The sequence below is a fragment of the Magnolia sinica genome, chromosome 18 (genome assembly GCF_029962835.1).
Source record: "Magnolia sinica isolate HGM2019 chromosome 18, MsV1, whole genome shotgun sequence".
Taxonomy (NCBI): domain Eukaryota; kingdom Viridiplantae; phylum Streptophyta; class Magnoliopsida; order Magnoliales; family Magnoliaceae; genus Magnolia; species Magnolia sinica.
Genome location: NC_080590.1, coordinates 6,887,435 through 6,898,011, shown reverse-complemented (window position 1 = coordinate 6,898,011; position 10,577 = coordinate 6,887,435). Strand labels below are relative to the sequence as shown.

Genomic DNA, 10,577 nt, shown 5'->3' with positions numbered 1-10,577 from the left:
AAAGTACTTGGCATCCTTCAATTGATCAAATAAATCATCGATACGCAGTAGCAGATATATGTTCTTGATTGTTACATTGTTCAGTCTTCTGTAGTCTATACAGAAACGCATCGACCCATCCTTCTTCTTGACAAAGAGGACCGGTGCTCCCCAAGGAGAAACACTGGGACGGATAAAGCCCTGAGCTAGCAGCTCATCAATCTGACTCCTCAACTCCTCCATCTCGCAAGGAAGCATGCGTAACGGAGGGAGTAATATAGGAGCAGTCCCTGGCTTGAGGTCAATACAGAAATCTATCACCCTTCTAGGTGGTAGCCCTGGTATTTCTTGAAATACTTCAGGGAAATCTCAGACTACCGATATTCACCTGATGGTATCTCTTACTGACTCAACTTCCTCTAGAGCTTACAGGCTCTCAAATTCTCAGCATTTGCCCCTACCTTTCAGGGTGAACGAGGCTTGCCCCGGGATGGATATAGTCACTGATTTGTCGCGGCAATCCATGACCACGTGCACCAACGTAAGCCAGTCTATCCCAAGAATGACATCGAAATGTCTAACAGACATGACAATTAGGTCTACAGCGACCTCGCGATTTACGAGCGTGATGGGACATGCTCTACACACTTTATCAGTTTCCACAAACTTGCCCATAGGGGATGCTAAAACTAAGGGAACATGCATCCTAGTAGTGTTCAGTGCTAGTTTAGATGCAATAACAGAATCAATAAAGGATAGAGTTGCACCAGAATCGAAAAGAGTGAGTACAGGGGTACCGTTAATGTGTGTTGTGCCATAGATAGTCTGAAGAGGGTCCTGCTCGACCTCGGTGGTAGCAACAGCATATACTCGTGCTGGGGGAGCCCTCTGCTGAACCAGGGGGCCCTGCCTGGGCTACTGAGGCCTTGGTGCTGCTCTTGCTGCTCCCTGGTTCTATGGTGGTTGATTCCCCCGAGGTGTAATGCCCTGATCCCTCAACCTCCGAAAATAATTCGAGGTGCTGTGGTTGTTCTTCCCACATAACTGCAGCCTCCACCAGGGGGCAAAGGCGGTGCTCACGTGGACAGTGGCTTGGGTCTCCCTGCAAGGAGAGGCGGGGCAGGAGGGGGCTGTCTCAGTAGGAACGGGGCATCCCGAGTAGGTGGGCGGGAGCGGACGGTGCATTCAAAGTCTTTTTCCACCCGCATTGCTTTATCTACCAATTCCGAGAAGTCCCCAAAATCCCAGGTGCATAGATGGAATTGTATCCTGGGCTTCAGTCCTTCCTTAAACTTCTCCAGTTTGTACTCCTCATCCTCTAGGGCCTTTAGTATGTATTGTGATAGTTCATCGAACTTCGCCTCATACTGGGCGACTATCATATTTCCCTGTTCCAACTTCAGGAACTGTGCAATCTTGGCGCTCCAGCATGAACGTGGGAAATACTTTTCCAAGAACTTTGTCCTGAAGCCTGCCCAAGTCCATGCATAACCAGCTGGCACCCCTCTCTGTACGCTGCTCCACCAGTTCTCGGCTTCTCCCTCGAGTAGGTACACGGCTAAGGTGACCCTCTGAGAGTCAGTACACTCTAAAAGCCCCATCATCTTGACAAATTTTGCCAGCCAGTGTTCAGCTTAGACCGGATCGGGTGCTCCCCCAAAAGTCGACGGACGGAGTCGCATGAATCGTTCGAACACATCAGAACTCCTGATATCCCTATCCCTAGATGCCGCCCGAAGGGCCTCCATCACCAGTGCGTGCGTATCCTGCTGCTGCCTGACAAATGTGTCTTGCTGCTGTTGCATGGTGGCGACCATTTGTACAAAGGCTGCGAAAGCTGCCGCCTCTGTCGCTGTCTCCGCTTGTGCATCTACCGAAGGCGTCCTCCGCTCAAAGTATGGTGAGGGCAGTTCTGATGGAATGAATTGGGGGGAAGGAGAATCCCCCACTGCTTCTGACCCTATATCATTGTTTGCCATCCCAGGGGGAAGACCTGGCGTGTAGACCGGGCTACGTTCTCTCTGGCGTTCTGTCGATGGTATAGGGTGGATGTCGACCGTGTGGGTCTGACGTGACCGTGTCATAGGTGGCATGGCTCCCTGCGAATTTAGATTTTCGTAGTTCAGGAATAGAAGTGAAAAGGACGGTTCCTAACTAATATGAGGCATTACAAGGGGAGAATTTTGCAGTTGCATGACGGGGGAGTTCATCCTTCAGTTAGTACCTTTGGTTTGGATTTTCCAAGGGAGCTAAGGTTTTTGTTTCTAGGTTTTGTTATTTCCCAGCGGATGCTAGGTAATTTATATGCTAAGTTTTTCCTAACTAGTAAGGATCTCAAATATTCATCATTACTAATGCTAAGGGACCTGAGTGTTCTTGTTTCTATGCTCATTCATCCTAGTTATTCTCGTAAGGGGAGAGTTTCTAAGTTTTGCCTAGGTTAATCTCTTAAGGTTCATATGTTGTCCCCACAGCCAGGTTGTCTCATATTCCGCCTTGATACCAACTTATAACGCCCTGATTTTCAGAACCCGAGTACACAACTCGGATTTCAAGAACCCAAGAATTAGCTATTGATAACGATGATCAACCAATAAATCAAAGTGCGATATAGAGGAAATGAAAATCATGTCATAGATATGGCCTCAAAATAGGAACAATATTCGGGCCCACCCAGCTGGGGGCCACTTACAAAACCTCAAGTTTCCCTAAAACCTGAATGTACTGAAATAGAATAGATGATTAAACTACTGATTTAGCCCGTAGTAGGCTGCTACCTCCTGCTGCAACTCATCATATAGCTCCTCGGCGGCCACCGCCTCCAGACCTGCCACGTCCTCGACGTCTCCCGTACCTGCGTCCTCTATACGGTTGAATATTGATGAATGAGTGGTCAGCTCAGTGTGATCTCCCCTCAAGATTACACACCGCCGCCCTAAACAAGGAATAGCATAAAAGCACACAAATAATCCAAAACACAGTATATGTAGTCTTATTAAATGCAAGAATGCATGAATGCAACCATCGACTCGGGTAAATCATTCGGACGGTCGGTGCCCTAGGAAAAGTATCCAGACAGGCAATGGGGTCGTCACCCATGGATGTGACTGGTCGTCAGCGCAACACTCAGCGTAATCGCATGGGCATGAAGATCCAAGTCATCATCATAAATCGATCGGCTGGTCATTAGTGCAACACGCAGCGTAATCGTATGGGCATAATGATCCAAGCCGTCGTTGTATGCTATGCATGCATGATTCGCCAGTCCATTATTAGTCCAATTTCAATCAGCCGTTTGAATAAGCTCACGGTCACTACAGGGAGCGCAAGGCCCAACGTAGGCCGACGGCTCAGGCATAGTGTCCCATTACCACCATCCCCGGCCCATGAGACTACCGTCTTAGGGTGTGTGCAGTGCCCATTAACATGTGGTCAATCAATTCAACATAAAAGGGCCACCACCAATGCCGACTAGGTATGAAACGTTGAAATTATCAAATGTGGCGTTTAAAACATGACGGCATAAATGATACAAAGACGAGTAAACAGTGGTATTTAGAAATGTTGTAAAGTTCATCCCAAGTCAATTAGGTGAAACCCCACATGGATGGTAAACCCCATGGTCAACACCACAACCAAAACCTTCATGTCAGGGGCCTACTTAGGCCACAACTAGTCTAGCTACACCCCAAGCACGGACTCCCCTTTGATAGGAATTCCCATGGAGAGATTTTAGCAATATGTGTGTCATAGCAATATGTATCACAATTTTGAAGGGAAATAAGGAACAACAACTGAAATCGCATAAGATACATGACATAAATGACTGGATTATTCACTTAGGCAGTTCAAAGATATAAATATTCTAAATAATGGTAAGTATGAGGATTATCATGTTAAACAGATAAATCAAGTTCCATACACAATTCATCATTAGTCTAGTTAGGGATGGAAAGCTTAAGGGGAGGAAATCATCACCAGCCGAGTTGTAGAATGCTCCTAGAGGCAAGTTCCCTTGAGAAGACGGTGAATTTCTACCACTCACGTAACTTCCTGCATAATTTTCATTCGTATTTAGACATGAGTCCCAATGTTTAATATATAAGGATAGGTGGAGGGCCGGGAAGCCTTAAACCAAGGTTGTCTCGGCTGTACTCGAGGGAAAACAAGCTCACCAAGCATGAGTCCCTATCCTTGATCAAATTGGCTCTAGTCAGGGCCCACTTGATCACTAGATCTGCCCATTCCCTTCTCAGACCCTTAGAGCCAGTTCGTCCACTGGACAGATGGCGTGGATAAATTTCATATATCAAGGTGGGGTCCACAAAGTTGCCCACTGCAATGGGCCTACATAAAATATATGTATGTGTCACATACACGCATCTGATGGATCCTACTTGCTTTATTATATATTACATGCACAGAAGGGTTTCCCAGCCCACTACAATAGGTGGGGCCCACCACATATCTATATGTATTCTATCCTACAGGTATGATATATTTATATATATTTATTTGTTATATAAACAAAATAGATAATAGTAAAATAAAATGAAAAGGAGAACGTCCAACACTGGACGGTCTGGACATAACGTCCCTTGATGGATGGTCCCCTGCAGCCTAGTGTGGCCCCACCGACAGTGCAGTTTACCTGGTGGATACCTTCACAGGTGTATGCATATACCCTATGTATGGTAAACATTATTTTATTTAGATAGGATGGATGTCCAGGGCTTGACATCCTTTGATGGATGGCCTGGAGATAGAAGCTTAAATCATAGTGGGTACCCATGTGGGGCCCACCACGTATCTCTGTACACTGTCTTGCGTATACATTACATCTATTTATACATATGTATACATGTATATATGTATACACATATATATATAAATAATAAATAAAATATTAATAAAAATAAAAATAAAAAGGGAAAGAAGACGTCCAGCACTGGACGTTACTGAGGGAACGTCCAGTTCTGGGCCTGTTGCAACGTCCCTGATGGACAGTTAGGGGAGCTCCCAACGTGCGGCCCACTTGCTGATGCAAGGTGCAGCCCACTAGCAACTGGGTGGAGTCCAACGTTAGGCAGCCCACCTGCATTTTGTGCAGGGTCCAATGCCAGACCGAACGGCCCACCTGAGTTTTTGGTGAGGCCCATAACCTGCGTAGCCCATCTGTTGCATATGTAGGGTAAAGGAAGAAACGGTCCAATTGAAGCACGTTTCCAATCATCTACGGCCAGGTTCTGGGTCATCCTCCCGGCCATGAATTGGCGTGGTTTTGACCCAAACTTCCGTCATTGCTCTAGAACCAGGTCACCTTCTTGTAGGGCCGTCGTTCGGCCACTGTTTTAACCCAGGACAGAGCCTGTCGGAAACCTGATTTTCGGCTCTAATCTCAGCCATTGAAAGAAGCTGTTCTTAGGCCCGGCGTTAGCTTAGAATCATGGCCATTGTCTGGCCCATGTTCAGCTCTAAATAGAGCTCGATGAAGACTCAAAACAGAGCTCCATTTCTACCTGGTTTTGGCCATTGCTTAGCCGGTTTCTCATATGGGAAGATAGCCATGGATTGGCATGTTTTAAGAAAAGAGAAAGATAATGGGACAAGGGAGGAGTGTTTTGACAAGGCAATTGCATTACTTACGTTGAAACAGAGGGTCGGTCTCCCTGTTTCTCCTTTCCTTTCTTTCCTCACTCACTCTCTCTTGCTTGTGGTGCTACTAAGGGTCCACACTGACCTGTCTCAGCCTAGTTTCATATGGCTGAGGCGGTGCAGGGTGCATTGAGTCCACCTAGTTGGTCCTCTGCTCACGGCCACACCCTTTTTCTCTCCTATCTCTCCTTCTCACCAGCTTGTGAAGCTACAATCCCAACTGATCCGACTCGGTCCAAACCTCACACGGACAGAGTTGGAGCAGTGGAAACCGAGACCACATAGTCGGCCCACTCTCTTTTCTTCCTCTACTATCTCTCTCTCTCTCTCTTGTTGGTCCAATACCCGAGGTTACAGGGCTCTATTTATAGAGGGAAAGGGAGGATACCAACGACCAGGAATCGCCCTCCCTGTGCACGGCTGAGATCGGGTATCACCCTTGTATGGGGCCCATCCATCCGTTTGGATGAAAGACTGACCTTGAGGCCCACCAGAAAAGCACTCTTTCAGATCTGGTGAGGCCCATCTTATCGTTTCGTGTGAGTTTTTCAGTGGGGAAGATGATCTGATCTTTAATGGCGGATCGTCGCTTAACGTGCATGGGCATAATTTGATTCATCTGGTCGGTCCAGATGGGACCCAGGATTAGCGTGGGGCCTATTCTCGTGTCCCAAATGCCCATCTCCACATATCTCACGAGAATCTCCAATTCTCGTGAGAGAGAGCTCGAGTTTTCGTCTCCATTTTGTCTCGCCTCGCACCATCAACAGGGATGGAGCCACGTGTCCCCAGGAACGGCTAGGAGAGATTCAGTATCTCTTTCCCGGAGTGGAATGCCGCTCCTTGCTTTTTCTTACACGGCCCTTGCCTGGCCATTTCTGGAATAGAGAGAGCACGCCTCTCTTTGGAAGTTGGATGGCTGAGATGGCGCCATCGGGCCGATCATGAACCGTCCAAGTAATCCCAGATGGGTTCCATACAGCGGATTTTCGCCACATGTAGTACAATGGACGGTGGTGACCCATCTTTCTCGTCCGTTTACAGCGGCTCAAAAGGCTATACGGTTTTGTTAAGCCGGGCCCCTTGGAGAAAATGAACAGTTCAGATGGCTCGGAAAGTGGCTAGGGTGGGCCACTTAGAGGCCCAAAGATTCAACGTTCAAAAATGAAAATGGCGGGAAAAATGCTATTTTGTGATTTTTCGAGAGAGGGTCGGTCAAAGGCCGTTTGACCGACCCCATGGATCCAGCGCACGTTGTGTACATGCACTCTCAATGTACACGCACCGTGTGGGGACCCAATGGGACGTTAGTGCTCCCATCCACACCGTCCATTCGCACTAGGGGACCCTTAACAGGGGTCCCAACCTACTTTGGGCTGATGGTGAGGCCCAGGTGGGCCGCTACACTCCTCTTTAGGCTATTATTGGCCCAAATACGCGACCCGTTGATCCAGTGGGTCTGATATTTATTTTCAACGGTTAATACTACATACTAGTCGTGATGAAGGTTTTATTTGCCACTAACAAATCCTCAGACACTGGTGATAAGTAGGTTGTAGCAGTCTTCCCTTAACATAAGTGCTCTAATTTAAAGTGTTTAGGTAATCTCACCCTCTGCATGTTATAGGGCGCATTCCGACTCCTGGAGGACCTGGACGGATGACTTTAATTTCGATCGGAACCTCCTTCCTACATGTGCCGAGTTCAAGTCAGTTGATTAATCTAACCTGACTTAAGTTAATGTGGGTTTACGAGGGTAACACCCGAGTGCCAGAGGTACGGGGTGTTACAACAGGCTCCTCGTACTCTGTGTCACCTACAACTATTGGAGAGTCTGGTTGGTGTCTTAAAACACCGTCCCAAAGTGGGAGTGAGAGTGATCAACTCAGTGGGTGTTATTAGTCTTAAGTTGTAACAAACATCAATTATATTATGAATTTAATGAAAGGCAAACATTCATAAATATTTAACTAATCTTGTTAATGCAGGTGCGTGATAGATGATATGATGCATGCCCTCGCAACAACATTCCCTCGAGCGACTCCATCTAACGATCACGTATGACCAACCACCCTCATTACGACCTCAACTGCCGAGTCACCAACCTAACTAATGTGATGCGGTCATTATCGTGTTAGCCGGGTTTTTAATTAAGTCCATTCAAATAGCAGATTGGGGAAACTAGTACACCTTGCGATGTCAATGCCCTAAACTGGTTGTGAAGCCAAGACCCCACGATCCTTGATCCCGTCAGGTTTTTCCATCCCCGACTTCAAGCACATGGGGAGTGCTGAGATGTGGGATTGCTCACCGTCACAACGGGGAGGCTCATCACCCCAGCGTAGGCCGATATATCGGACATAGTGTCCCATTCCATCATGCCTAGCTCTCGAGTCAGTGGATCAGTTTCAAATGGTTGTCACTGGGCTCCAATGGTTGAAGGGTGTTCCAAGTTCCATACAGGTGTGGGCAACCATGGTTAACAAATATGATTGGTCAGTACGTAAACTAGACCTTGCGAGTCTAGGCGTGTACAAGACGGACAACATCGGGTACAAACGACCCATGTAGTCCAACTACTGTTGCTAATTCGTACTCGCCCAAATCTGCTGGTCTAGCCTCAAGGCAATCCTACCAATGGGGACACCTTCTCTCACCTCAGTTTCCTGACCAACCTAGGGGTTTGATGATATTCAATAACACTCCAACAATCAGGGTTTATCTACTAACACAAGCGATATCATGAATTCATATTTCCAAACATAAAAATTCAAATTTTTCTACAATGCAAATGTTGACAATATTATGAAATAAAGGTGCATGTGAATTGTGTAGGTTAGTGAGGAAGCCAAGCGTTTCATATATCTCATAGTACAAAAAAAAACATATACAAGAGTTAGTGCATCCAACATGTTATGAGAAAATATCATACAAGAATCGAGCGAGGAATGTACAAGCAATCATCAAATGCATACCCAATCATGTTAAGAAACTTCAAACATTCCATAATTATTTCATATTGATTTGGGGAGGACCAAAAGTATAAAGTCTTGTCTAGGTTTCTCTAGATTACCCAAATACATCACCCAACAAGTAAAATCATTAGACTCATATTAAAATTGGTGCTAGGACACTTAAGAATAATAGTCTGCACCTATGGATCGTTGGGATCTTGGGAAACGACCTAGGATTGCCAACTTGCGGGTGAATTCGTAGAGACCCCGAGTCAAAGGAACTTTGTATGTTAAGATTATATGCAACATCTAGCTCAATGCAAAGGATCTCAAGAAGATGGGTGCTTACCTCTCCAATCGGTTGGAATTCGAATTTAGAGTGGTGGGTGTGAGATCTCTTGAGGAAGAAGAAAGGAGTTGCAAGATTTGAACTCTCTTGGGCCCCACCTTGAACTACAGTCCACCTTCTCTCCTCTCTTCTCTCACACCTTGCTCTCTCTACTCTCTTTACTCTCTCCTTCCTCTTTGGTTGTTGGAGGAACGGTTGGAGTATGAGAGAAAGAGTCTTAGGGATTTATTTCCTAGGTTTGGGCCCATTGGCCTTAATTTTTAACAATTACCCTCAATAGCCCTACGGGGCCCCCTTTTTGCTTTGGGCAGCCTTGTGACCCTTTTGGCCACCAATTTTGGTAAGTAGGTGTCTCATAGCTTGATGAGGTGTTGTGCAAAATTTGGGAGAGATTGGATGTGGGGTTTAATCGAATGGTTCCGATCTATAAATGGCCCTGTGGGGTCCATTCTGGCCGTTGGGGCGGTTCTAATGGCCCCCATGGCTATAAAATTTATAGGATAGGTGCTTCACTACCCAATGAAGGGCCGTGTAAAATTTGAAAGCCAACGGACACGGAGTTTTACCGTAGGGGTCCGATTTGCGATCAACGGTCACCGTTTCACGATCGGGTTCTAGATTTTGTGGCCAGGCGTAGGAAAATATTTTAGGCATTCGCCGTAAATGTAGAAGAGATTCGATGACTGTAAAGCCTTATATCTCAGTTTCATTTAAGAGTATCAGATTTCAATTCTAGCCTTTGGGTCAAGGCTGGGGTGAGTTGTGTTTGGCAAGTGCTGCAGGGACGACGTGAATAATTAATTTCTAGGCATCCACTGAGCCTGTGGTCCGCGATGGACCACAAGCCCAGCGAGATCCGAGGTTTCCCCAAATTTTAGATTTTTCTGACCTTCCTCAGCTGTTGTACGACCCATGCAGGCTGTTGCCGAGCATAAATAACTTATCTGGCTTGACGGTCCGCACACCATCTGATTATAACCAGACTGTTCCACCTTAATGGGCTAATCCTGGGTTAATTTATTCATGGTACCCCACCTATGAGTGGTTTAAGCGAACGGTCCTGCTGTAAATCCTACGTAGACGCCTCAGGACACTGTTTCGGTTGGACAGGACGTTACAGTGTTCCATAGGACTGCCAAATCAGTATACATTCAACAACTCAATGTTTATATAACTTCTGTAGCCCCGTTTGAACAATCTGCTGCAACAAGCATTTCCCTCATTGAGTTTCTGGTAGGTAACAAGTCTTTTTTCTTTTTTAAAAAAAAGATATTAGATGACTACGACTTGTGATATCATCTTCTTCTTTTTGAATTTCGAATGCATCTTATTTCTCTCTTTTTTTTTTTTTTCCGTTCGAACAAGTGGAGCGAGTTGCAGCTCGCTACAATTCTTGATCTTCTTAGCAGGTCAAATATTTTTTAACTCGTTTGTGAATACACACAGAAATCCCTTAGTTAATGATCCGCTATTACCTAATTCGATTCGATGGCTCGTCACAGTGTGAAACAGTGGAGTCTAGCGGCGATGTTAGCGTTAGACTGTTGAGATACTCCATTGTTGAATCTCAAGACCTAGCCAATGATGGACGATCCTGGCAGTCCCGCCGTGATGTCTGTGTATTATCCACGCCATCCATT

The 10,577-nt window shown here is 46.1% G+C and overlaps 1 protein-coding gene across 1 annotated transcript; it reads right to left on the bottom strand.

Moving 5' to 3' along the window:
• Positions 1-1,055: 1,055 nt before the first annotated feature.
• On the bottom strand, positions 1,056-1,580 carry LOC131233738 (uncharacterized). Its single transcript, XM_058230523.1, has one exon. It carries the CDS (start codon positions 1,578-1,580, stop codon positions 1,056-1,058), a length of 525 nt encoding a protein of 174 aa, XP_058086506.1.
• Between the last annotated feature and the right edge of the window lie 8,997 nt (positions 1,581-10,577).

Excerpts from the sequence above, each read along its gene's own strand:
- LOC131233738 (XM_058230523.1), bottom strand. The coding sequence starts at position 1,580 with ATGGGGCTTTTAGAGTGTACTGACTCTCAGAGGGTCACCTTAGCCGTG.